At 37.8% G+C, this 12,860-nt stretch overlaps 1 protein-coding gene across 4 annotated transcripts in view; it reads left to right on the top strand.

The window, feature by feature from the left end:
- cxadr (CXADR Ig-like cell adhesion molecule) overlaps positions 1-12,860 on the top strand; it is a 145,840-nt gene continuing 132,980 nt past the window's right edge. For all 4 annotated transcript variants that reach the window (XR_007934840.1, XR_007934839.1, XR_007934838.1 and 1 more), the window contains exon 1: positions 1-168. Coding sequence is in view for 1 of the 4 variants with exons in the window: in XM_051927085.1 (XP_051783045.1) it covers positions 117-168 (52 nt within the window). In the remaining 3 variants the exon portion in view is untranslated. The remainder of the gene's footprint in view (positions 169-12,860) is intronic.

The raw sequence follows: 12,860 nt of genomic DNA, 5'->3' as shown, positions 1-12,860 counted from the left end.
CCTGCTGGCTAAGACCGGCGTGTTTGCGAGACTGAGGCGAGTGTAACTAGAAGCGACGACTGAACTACTCCAAGTACAAAGGGCGCTGAAACCGGGAGAGTGTTTAAGGCAACAACATGGGATGTACACTTTTATATTACCTGTTGATTGCAAGTTTTTCTATCAGAGGTAAGTTTGCCTGTGATGTCTTAAATTCGGGGATATAAAAACTTTGCTGGAGTTAAAGCAATGGAAACTTTTTTTTTTTTTATGGCTGCCTTGTTCGAGGGCTGGGGATTTAAGGAGTGGTGATGAACAGGAAAAAAAAACACTCGCGATCCCTGGGAACGCGTGTTCTTTTGAAAGAACGATCAGTCCGTGATGGATTTGTTTCAATGCGGAATGAGGAGGCTTTCTTTTGTCGTGCTCCATGTAGCTAACGAGATGTTGGGTCAGCGCTTTTGTGTTAGGGCTTTGACCACACGGTCTAATGGAAAAGGTTCAATTCGGGTGCCCTGTCCGCGTCTCTAGTGGCTGATGTGGATACATTTTTAGATCTGAAAGTGTGTAAAGCTGTTTAAATATCTGATTTCCCCGTGTATCTGAGATTAGTTGTGTAGTGTTTTATAGCAGTTTTATAGCGTGAGCCTGCCAAGCCACACTTTTGTAAGCTCTCTCCCCCGGGACCCCCTGCTGCGCGTACTTGGTTACCGCGCTCCGGTGTCTGGCTCAAATAGCAACAGGCATCGAACAAGGGAATTGGCAGCTCCCATTGTATGTATTCTTTTTCAGGGGCCATTAAGAATACCTGGTTATCTTGTATTCAAGTTGTGTTTTATTCCTACGTGTTTTGCTTTTTTTCTGATTTCGCTTGTATTTTAATTTGGCTTTTACAGATTTTTTGTCCCTCTACGTTCTAACGAACAATTAGTAGGGACTTTGTGGTGTTATAAAACCATTCGCTCATCCGGCAGTGTCTAGGGGAGCATTCGGAGGGTTGTGGGTGTTTTTTGTTTTGGTCTTTGGGGTCAGATTTCACTCCATAGAGTTTTCACGTAATTGAACGTTTTCACAATGATTTTGCTGATGAAGTTTTTCAAACTGTGTTCAGTGCAATACATGTTCAGTCATCTTTATAGGTTTCCGTCCCGAGAACAACATTGATATGTGGCCAGTAACATCCTTGTTGGCAGCCATCTGCTATTAGTATTTTTTTTTTCCATAGCGGGTAATTAAGCCTTTCACAATCATAATCAAGACGGGATTAATTGTACAAATTCGTACATACAGTGACGACCTCCCACATTTGTACTTAGGGTTTTACCATCTGGTTTTTATCTTTCTGCATTAGTGTAATATGATGTGTGTTCCTGTCGTGTTTTTAATTCATTAACTAGGTGCCATTTTATCCTTATCTATGGAGCTCTTATCACCCTGGTGTCCCTGACCCCTCCCCACCCCCCTCCCCACAGCTTGGGCATTGTCCCAGGCTTGATCCCATTCCAGACAGATGAAAATGATTTATGTTAATAAAGGCGTTCTTACTCCCTATTTAGATGCCTTTGTTTTGACTGTTCTCAATAATAATGGCTTAACTGTAAGCGTTTATCTTGATCTTAGTTGGTGTGGAGTTTGTATACATACCGTGTGATTGTGCAGAAGTGGGGCAGTGGGGAGTTCTCAGTGTAGTTAGACATCCGTCACACACCCTAAAGATATACATATTCTGTTACATGAAATGGCATATCTACTGTATAATGTGTTGGCCCCTTAATGAAGAAGTACCATCACACCTGCTATAAGTGTCATAGGTGGAGTTTACATGCATTGAGTTTTTGGGGCACCGAAATGTGAGTTTCACCTTTTGAGTTCAGTGTGTTCTTGTGAGTCTTTGGCTGTAGTTTTAGAGACATATGTGGCAGTTATTAATTTGTGAAAGCCGTGAAAGACGGTCTTTATTGAAAATAAGAGCAAACTAAATGTATTAAAGGTGTATTGTTCCGATTCCAATGCAATTTGACCACAAAAATGCCATTTCTGGCTGAACTTGGTATGTTTATTCATTTATTCATTGTGACTGGGTACATAGGAAAGTGCTTTAAGGATGTCACTATTGAAAAAACTATCATTATACACGTCAACCAGAAGCCATGGCTGACGGCTGAAGTACGTGCTCTGCTGAAAGCAGTAGATGCTGCCTTCAAATCAGGAGATGAAGGGGCTCTCAGATCAGCATGGGCTGAACTTTCTAAGTCCATCAAAAAAGGTGTCATTTTGCTTGGCTTTTCTCTACATTCATAATGGCTAACACGGTACAACACCCTAGTACTAAGTCCATCAAGAAAGCTAAAAGTCAGTATGCACAGGAGATAAACAACAACTTCTGTGACTCAAAAGATCCCAGATGCATGTGGCAGGGCATCTGGGCTTTAACGGATTATAAAATCTTACCACAGGCCTGCAGCACTGATACATGCCTCCCTGATATGCTCAACAACTTTTACGCACGTATTGAGACTCAAAACAACACACAGGCATATACAGTAAGTCCACGCCCTCCCCTGAGGAACTGGTGCTCTGTCTGGACCTTGCCAATGTAAGGTGGATACCTTCCAGAGTCAACCCATGGAAATCTCCAGGACCAGACAACATTCCTGGGTGTGTGCTTAGAGACTGTGCTGGCAAACTGGCTGATATCCTCACAGACATCTTTAACATCTCTTTGAGCCAGGCTTTGGTCCCAACATGCTTCAAAAAGACCACTATCATTCCAGTGCCATAGAAGTCAATGGTGATGTGTTTTAATGACTTCTACCCTGTAGCACTGACTCCCATCATGATGAAGTTGACTTGAGTGGTTGGTCAAAAGACACCTTAACTTCATCCTTCGCAATTCTCTGGACCTACTCCAGTTTGCTTACTGTCCAACTTGCTCCACTGATGCTCCGCCATCTCCTATAGCTTGCACGCTGTAATGTCTCACCTGAACACCAGGGATATGTATGTCAGAATGCTATTTGTTGATTTCAGCTCAGCGTTCAACACAATCATTCTCCAGCAGTTGGTGAGAAAACTCTCTGCTGGGCCTTGACACTCCTCTTTGTAACTGGATTCTGGATTTTTTGATAGAGAGGCCACAGTCAGTGTGCATTGGTAGCAGAACATCAAATACCAACAGGCTGAGCACAGGTGCCCCCCCAAGACTGTGTGCTAAGCCCACTATTGTTCATGCTGCTCACCCATGGCTGCACCACCAAGTCTTAGCCCAGTTTGTGGATGATACAACCAAAGTGGGTCTCATCAGCAACGATGATGACACATCCAATAGAGAGGCGGTTGACCATCTGATGAGGTGGTGTGGTGAAAATAATCTCTTAATGTTAAGACAAAAGAGACTCTTGTCGATTTCAGAAGAACACCAGCTGACTATTTACCACTGCTTATCAATGGCTCGTCTGTGGAGAGAGTCAACGGCAACAAGTTTCTTGGGGTGTATAACTCTAAAGACCTCTCCAGAACAATCAACACCAACTCTTTTGTCAAGAAGGCACAATAATGCCTCTTTTTTCTGTGGAGACTGAAGCGAATCGGCTTACCACAATCCATTCTTATCACCTTTTACAGAGGAACTTTGGAGAGCGTTCTGACAAACTGTATCACTGTGTGGTTTGGGAACAGCGAAGCCCATGAGCGCAAGACTCTGGAACAAGTAGTGAGGACTGCTGAGAAGATCATAGGGGTCTCTGTCTCCTCAGTCCTGGACATCTTTCAGACACAATGTCTGTGTAGAACCTACAGCATTGTGAAAGACGTCTCTTAGCCATCACACACACTGTTTGACCTCCTGTCAGGTAGAAGCTATCACAGCACAGCCAGGTCCTATAACAGGTTCTTTCCCCAAGCTGTCAGACTTTTGAACTACTACATGTCACCCAGTACCATATCCCTATAATATTCTCCCAATTGTGTACTGTCACTTTGCACTCCACTTGTATTGTTGCTCTGCTTTTTGGTAATGTTATGGTGTATCTCAAATGAATGTTGTTTTGCCTGCACACTGGGGACTATAAGGAAAGAAATTTCGTCCAGTTATATACTATGTATGTGAATGAATGACAATTAAAATTGAGTTGAAGTAGAAGTTATACAACTGACTGAGGTGAAAGGTCAGCGTTACGTCACAACTCTGAGAGTTCAGGTAGTATTTTTTCCCCCATATTGTTTGAATTGGAGCTCTGACATCCAAGGGCGGTCCTGTGAAATTTCCTGGAAACTCGGATTTTTATAGTTAATAAAAACTAAAATCAAAACTGAAAATATTATTAAAAACATTTTCGTAAACTGAAATAAAATAATTAACAAAATCGAAATGAAAATCTAAACAAAACTATTAAAGTAGCTGGAAAGACTAACTGAAATAAAATAATAGTTTACTAAAATATTTTTATAGTTTTTGTTTTTGAATGAATATTCTTGCCGTTAGTCTTTAACCCTTATAACTTTTAACTCTAAAAACAAAAGTCATCCACCACAGTCCGCCCGCACATATTCGTCCAGTGTATGGCGGCTGGTGACGGAGGGCGGCTGTTCACACAGCATTTGCGGTGACAGAGCAAGCTGAACATGGGCGTGTAAAGCGTGTGAAATAAAAAGCGAGTTACTGTGCCGTCTTTCTTTGCACTTGTTGTATATCAAGATGTAATTCAAATGCTTGAAATCAGAATGTGCTGGTCAACAAAGAATTTACCACATGGACAGAAAAATCACGAGTGAGGAATGTTTCAGTTTATTTCCCAGGTGGCTGCTTTTTGTTGATAATAATTCACCTGCCACTTTACACAGGAGAAATCCTTTTTGAAAATAAAGCAGCACTGATCGAGAGACTGAAGGTCATCATACAAGATCAACGTATTGTTGCTGACCAATCACGTTTCCTTTAAAAAAAAAAAAAAAAAAAGAAAAGTTGTTTAACAATGAAGTGATACAAACCTTATAAAATTCCTGAGTTAGCAGTGTCTCTACTGAACTACAGGTAGGTAGGCGAAGAGAGTCTGCCAACTGATGAAAAACTAAACATACTAATGTGTTTTTGTATTTATTTTAGATTTATTAATCTATCTTTTTTAGTTTATATTCACAACACAAAATATCCGATACTGTGAAAATAATCCAGTGGCAGAATTATGTTTTAAAATATCTGTCCCCCTTTTTTCAATTTTTCTCTCTCTATAAAATAGATAGTTGAAATATCATATTCTTTTTGTTCTCATACACTTTGCATACCAGGGATTTTCCTGCCTTGCATCCAAACCTACTTGGTTAGGCTCCAGGTTTCCTGCGATCCTACTCTGGATAAACAGGTTTAGATAATGTACTGTATATTTTTCCTAATCTCAGATGCTATCTCTGTTGTTTTGTGGCTGTCCACACTGCTATTACTTATTCTTGCTCTGCTCATTAAGGGTTTACTGTTCTTATGATGTTTTTCTTTGTTTCCCTCAATACAGATAGGTGGGGTCTGCACACTCATTCAAGCTTAAGAGCCCTGTTCTTCCTGAGCCCCCATGATTTTCATGATCATACAAATTGGCCCATTCTGGGCAAAAAAAAAGGAATAAGATGCCAAAGTGCCAACAGTCCGCGCACATTTGTTCAGGACAAATGACATAGAAGATATTTTAAAAATTATAAAATTGTTCATATTCAGTATCTTGTTTTGATTATGCTTGTTTTTATCAGACAAAAATAAAATCAGATAGTAAACCACACAGTCTAATAAGCTTCCACTAATATTACACCCCTATCCTATCCAAACCGTTAAGTCTACAGTTCTGTCTGATTGTGACACAAAACTGAACTCCGTAGGAGCTCCAAGCCATAATTACTGAAACTAAAACTGAAACTACTAGATATAAAAATAAAATTAGAAATGTCTTTGTGAAATAATTAAAACTATAAATACATGATGAAGGAAAACTAAAACTAAACTGAATTTCCAAGTAAGGTCAGAAAAAATATAGAAATAAAAACTAATATAAAAAGGCAAAACTATAATAACCTTGCTCTGTACTAACAATGGATAATTATATTTATCTCCGATACATATACTAAGTTTTCCATTTTATTAATCTACTGCATGCTTAAGCACTTTGTGAAATGGTTCTCTTCACAGTTTTCATTGGATGCAGTGTCGCTTTACAGTAATCCCTCCTCCATCGCGGGGGTTGCGTTCCAGAGCCACCCGCGAAATAGGAAAATCTCCGCGAAGTAGAAACCATATGTTTATATGGTTATTTTTAGAATGTCATGCTTGGGTCACAGATTTGCGCAGAAACACAGGAGGTTGTAGAGAGACAGGAACGTTATTCAAACACTGCAAAAAACATTTGTCTCTTTTTCAAAAGTTTAAACTGTGCTCCATGACAAGACAGAGATGACAGTTCTGTCTCACAATTAAAAGAATGCAAACATATCTTCCTTTTCAAAGGAGTGCAAAGCAAGCAGTCAAAAAAAAAATCAATACGGCTTTTTGGCTTTTAAGTATGCGAAGCACCGCCGGTACAAAGCTGTTGAAGGCGGCAGCTCACACCCCCTCTGTCAGGAGCAGGAAGAGAGAGAGAGAGAGATAGCGAGAGACAGATAAAAAAAATCAATACGTGCCCTTTGAGCTTTTAAGTATGCGAAGCTCCGTGCAGCCTGTCCTTCAGGAAGCAGCTGCACACAGCCCCCCTGCTCACACCCCCCTACGTCAGCGCAAGAGAGAGAGAGAGAGAGAGAAAGAGAGAGAGAAAGTAAGCTGGATAGCTTCTCAGCCATCTGCCAATAGCGTCCCTTGTATGAAATCAACTGGGCAAACCAACTGAGGAAGCATGTACCAGAAATTAAAAGACCTATTGTCTGCAGAAACCCGCGAAGCAGCGAAAAATCCGCGATATATATTTAAATATGCTTACATATAAAATCCGCGATGGAGTGAAGCCGCGAAAGGCGAAGCGCGATATAGCGAGGGATCACTGTACTTCACTAAGGCATTGCTATTTTATGTCATGATGTACATTTTTATGCTATGTAAATTAACTGGTCAAATTGGAGACTATTTTCATGTGTGAAAGCCACTGCTTATATAGTATATTGCAGACTTATTAGCTGATTTAGAAAAAGGTTTGGTTAAGGCAGACGAATAACTATTGAAGGTTTGACTGCTATGATCTTTGTGTCCGCTTGGGGACAAATAGTTAATACTTTATTGTGAGAATAGAATTTTACCTGGCTAATTTATTATTTGCTTTTTTTAACATCGGAGTTTACTTTTGCATAATTTGAGGTTACATTTTAAAATTATGATTGGCTTTTTCAGTTTTCACTGACAAAGATTCATTAAGCCTTTCAAATGTGGAGCTCTTTGTTTTTCTCCAGCAGGCCATAATGAGAGTGTTTTTTTTTGGCCTCTCTGAGAACCAAGTTGTATCCTTCATGTAAGTATAGCTATTGTCTGCCAGTAATTCAAAAAGTACAGCATTTTGTGAAATAGATTCTAAATAAAGAGTATATGCCATTTTTAGAATATGACTGTTCCATGAAGCTATGAAAATAACAACTTTGTTTCAGTGTTAAGAAGTTGGTGTACTGTGGGAAAGCCACTGAAATTGTGAACAGAATCACATCGAATGTTTTAAATGTGCCAATTAAGTTTGATTTTTTTAAATATGAGCATATGTCAGTCATGGCATCCATATATATACAGTTAAGATATGTTATCAGAAATGGCAGATCATTGTGAGAGACTTCAAGATAATTTTCAGTTTTTGAAGAAAGAATTTATAGAAATGAGAATTGGTTTCTGCTGTAGTGTTTTTTAAACTTTTCTTAAGTAGTGGATTTTTTTGAATTATTGTGAAGATGTCCATCTGTGGGCATAGCTATGTACATTACATTTCAAAATCTGAAATTTTGATGAAAGTGATCTAGAGGCTTTATTTCATAATTTCTTTTGCTCACACTGGAGCATAGCCCTTCTATGAGCACGCATCACGTCGCGTGAAGTATAAACCCAGTCTAAGAGTGTTTCACTCACCACTGTTATTTTCTGATGTTACATTAGACAAACCAGTATTGCGAGATTTGGAACTTCAAACATGGATAGCAGCAGCGTGGTGCATGTTTGTCAAATGTGCAGCCAGGAAATTCATAGCATTATGCACACTTGACAGTAACTTAGGTTTTGCTTTGATAAAAAAATGTAGTCTCATGAGTAAATTTCCAACATTTTTAAAAAAGACATTGTACTCCTGCATATTGTTACAAGGTACAATAGAGATAAGCCCCAATGAAGCTGAATGAAATATGATTTTTTAGCACATGCCAAGTCACTGTTCATAATATGGTAGAAAAAGTACCGAGTATGGTATTAGTGACATTTGCTGCTTCTTGATGGTAGGTGTTTTTTTCCAAGTCCATTTTATGATGGGACATTTTACACTTTGATGCCAATACAGCATCATGATCTATTGGACCATTATTAAATTTGTAGTACAATTTAAATATTGTTTCTTAGACAGTTTTTCATCTAAGGTTCATCACAAAGTGGAATTCCATTAACTTGTTGTATCTTCACCTTTTACTTCCTGAATCCTTAGAGGGCTGTCAGCATAATAATTAAATGTGTGGTATTGAATAAATGTGATGCTGTCCAAGCAAGGTTTATCCTTATGAGCATAAGTCCAGTTAAATCTGAGTTTCAGCCACTGTCAATGCATTTTGTGTTTACCTTAATAAATACCTTAATAAATTAGTTCATATTAAGTACATATCTGAGAGCTAGAACAGGCCAGATTGTGTTTTTCCTTCCTTTGAAGATGTTCATTTTCCTAAGTCTTTGGCGTGCTACTTGTCCATTAAACACTGCCCTTCCCCTCTCTTCTGTTTGTGCATTTTACAGGTGTTTACTGTTCCCTAACTAGTGTGCTGGTTTCTTCTTAAATGTTCCTCTAAATGATCATGTGTAAATTGTAGTAGTATTATTATTGCACTATCAATGTAAATTCTGTCATGAGGTTAATATGGTAGATCAAGCAATAATATATTTTGCACAATTACTTTATCTTTACAGCTTATTCAGACCTTTATATATAAGACATATTAACACAAGCATGAAGGAAGATCCTATTTTTATCAATGTGCAGCAAGCTGCTCAAATTATTTGTGCTTATTTAATAAAATCATTAATTAAAAAGTACCTGGGTTGCAAAACCTACTTTACATGTAAAATGTGTACACATAGAGTAAAATTATGAAAAATTAAATGGGTGGTAAGTTCTTTGCTCATATTAATAACTAGTATTGTCGTAATATTATTGGTAGTAATAGAAAATCAATTACATTATAAATAGTTTACATATTTAAGATGTATCAAAGTATTAAATTCAGATAATTAGCAATACTTTTGTTAATATTGTATCTCCTGAACCTAGTTGGCAATCATACATAAGGTACCTTAGAAATCTTCACATTCGGACTGAGTGGACTAGCTAACAAAAAGATAATTAGATAAGCACCAAAGCTTTTAAATTTCAATAATGCCATTTAAGTTAAAAAGAAAATGGTAATACAAGCAACATGTGAGATAAATCTGTTAAAAATCTCCTTTTGTAGCATTCTGCATTACTGTGTGTTTTTTTGAGGTGGAGTTGAGGGGTGTTGGGTTGGCTGTTTTGCATTTCTTGCGTACAAGTAAAAACACTTTTAAGAGCAAATTTAGCTTTTCATAGCAGCATACTTAATGGATGGAATGTTATCCTTGCAGTCTGGACATGCATATCTTGCATTTCATTATAAGTATGTCATAGTTTTGTCTTTATGTTTGAGAAATGTTATTGCGTGTTATTTATTGTAATTTCTGAACAGGTTGTTTTTAAGTATAAGTTCAGTATTTTTCAATTCAAACATATTTGTTCACACACATGTTATATATGCATTTGCCACATTAAATTGTGTTCTAAACTTAAGCATGTTTTACAAATAAAAAAAAAAAACCAAAATCTAGCCTACACTGGTGATTTACATTGTATTCTATAGGACATGGAGGAAAAGATTAAAAAATAGCCAGATACATTCATTTCATCAAGCCAAGACAGTTGTCAGTGTTGATCCTCATTACTATAAGCTGATTTGAATAAAAATAAATGATTATGCAGTAACATTGTAACTAGCTGTTACAATCACATTTTCCACAGAGAGCTGTAGAAGAGGAGGCTGTAATCCTTTTGAATTTCATAATTTACAAGAAAAGGTGCCCCTTCAGGTGTTTTTCATGGTGCATTGGATAGCAGTGTTGTCTCACTGGCCCAGAGGCTTACATTTTAATCTCTGCATAGACACTGTCTATGTAGTGTTTGCACATCATCAGTGTATCTGGTCATGTTTACTCAAATTCCTTTAGGGTTTTCCATAGGTATGAAAAGTTGAAGGGGAGAAAAATTGACTTACAGTAGACAATCAGCCTGATCTCCAGAAAAGGGTTTGTCACTGCAATAATAAAAAGCATGGTATTGACTTGAGGGTTTTGCATAGGTATGACAAGCAGTGGGGGGTTAAGTTACAGGTGATATTCTGTGTGATTTTTAGAAAAAACAACATTTTCAATTAGACTTGACAGTTCATCTTGAGGTACATTTGCATGCAAACTTGCATTTCACACAGGGCCAGCTAACTAAAACAGCTCGACTTTAACACTAGAATTACCAGAACCTATGAGAAAACTCGTAAATCCAGCCCACCTTAAATCAGTTCGCACCTCTCCGTCTGCGTCTTTTGTCTTGTAAATGTGCCGATTAAGACAAGCAGCAAGCAGCCTGCTATTCCATCCCCCACCGTCGCAGAACGTTCACTAAGTTCTCCCAGCTCATGCCTTGTTTGATTATCTGGGAGTGAACTGATGGAGTTTTAGAGTGGAAATAATAGATCGTTATTTGGAAGACATGCATTTCATGTGTGTTCCGTTTCTACAGTAATCTTTGTAAACACATTGTTAAAACAGAAGCTTTTTCATATTTTAGTAATGTTACAAAATGTAGGCATAAACATAGAATGTGTGAAGCCTGAAGTCCAAAGATCAAATAAACACTTTCACAAAAGGTTCAAGGGCAATACAACAGCTTCTGTGGCGTAGCAGTAAGATTTGCTGACTTATAATCAAGGGGCCACCGGTTCGATTCCCACTGCCAGTTTTTCACGGTCTGTTACAGACGCAAACCAAATGTATGTGTGTACTGTATAATATTAACAATAAGAGCAGCTCACTACTGAAAACGGCAAATACAGGAGGCAGACGGGATCGAAACGGTGACTCTTGATTACAAGTCAGCAAATCTTACCACGGAAGCTGTTGTATCGTCCTTGAACCTTTTGTGAAAGTGTTTATTTGATCTTTGGACTTTAGGCTTCACACATTCTATAGTTTATGCCTACATTTTGTAACATTTATTACTAAAATATGAAAGTTTGTTTTAACAATGTGTTTACACAGATTATTGTAGAAACGGAACACACATGAAATGCATGTGTTCCAAATAACGATCTATTTCCACTCAAACTCCAGCAGTTCACTCCCAGATAATCAAACAAGGCATGAGCTGGGAGAACTTAGTGAACGTTCTGTGACTGTGGGGGATGGAATAGCAGGCTGCTTGCTGCTTGTCTTAATTGGCACATTTACAGGACAAAAGATGCTGACGGAGAGATGCAAACGGATTTAAGGTGGGCCAGATTTACGTGTTTTCTCGTAGGCTCTGGTAATTCTAGTGTTAAGAACATGGAAGGAAAACTAACACTGACACACAGATAACATGCATTGTTCACATTAACAAAAAGCAGCCATTGAATCCAGGAACTGCTTCTGCGAGGAGTCTGTGCTGCCCACCCTACTGAGCCTATTCAATCAAATTGCAAGATCGCTGGAGCTAATGCTAGGAACCCTGGGCAAGAACTGACCCTGTTTGGAGCATTAGCCCATTAAAAAACTCATTCACCCACATATATACATGGATTCAAAGTGTGTTGACTTACAGCCTGCGTTTAACACTTGTTTTTCCATAGGGAGTCCTATATGAACAGAAAAAAAGCAAACCAGAAAACCTTGCCAGACATTGCTTCACTGTCACATTAATTTGTTAGTTTTGCTTGAAATAATACTCTACCCTTCAAATTTTCTTTTTTTTAAATCTATAACTTATCTAGTGTTTTGTAGTAATGGCTGAGAAGTTTTTAATCTAATGTTTTTAAGTAAAACAGAACAGTGTTCCTGACATAAATTACTTTTATGGGAACTAAGACTGAACAATTAATTTCAAATTTTCTATGAAAAACATTTCTCTCATTACTTCTGTTGCATAATTTATATGTCTGGTTTCCAGTTATGTGCTCATATCACCCCTATCACATGTACTGTATTTTGTCTTTTGATTAGTATTAATGAATGAAGTAATGCTGCTTCAGCTAGTCATAGACTTAGACATATTACTATCTATAGACATGTTATGTTTAAAAGTAAGGTAGTTGTACATTGTGCTTGTTGTGTTAGAGTATCATTGTTTTATTTAGCACATCTTGGACTGAACATTGCTTTTGTCAGTTTGTTCAAAATGAATCAAAGGCTCAATCTATTTATTAGGTCACTGTTTCTGCTTACTAAGACCGCAGCTGGTGCAGCTGGTCTGTGAAGTTGGAATGTACTACCTGCTAGGGTTGTGGTTGTATTATTCATAATTAAAAAATTATGAAAAAAATATTTTGTTGATAGTGGATTGATACCATTATTGTGTTAGATGTGGTATTGGAAGTGGTAATTTACTATCACCTCATCCTCAATTGTTTAAGTGTGTGTA

The sequence above is a fragment of the Erpetoichthys calabaricus genome, chromosome 4 (assembly GCF_900747795.2).
Source record: "Erpetoichthys calabaricus chromosome 4, fErpCal1.3, whole genome shotgun sequence".
Lineage (NCBI taxonomy): Eukaryota > Metazoa > Chordata > Cladistia > Polypteriformes > Polypteridae > Erpetoichthys > Erpetoichthys calabaricus.
This window is presented reverse-complemented; position numbering and strand designations above follow the sequence as displayed.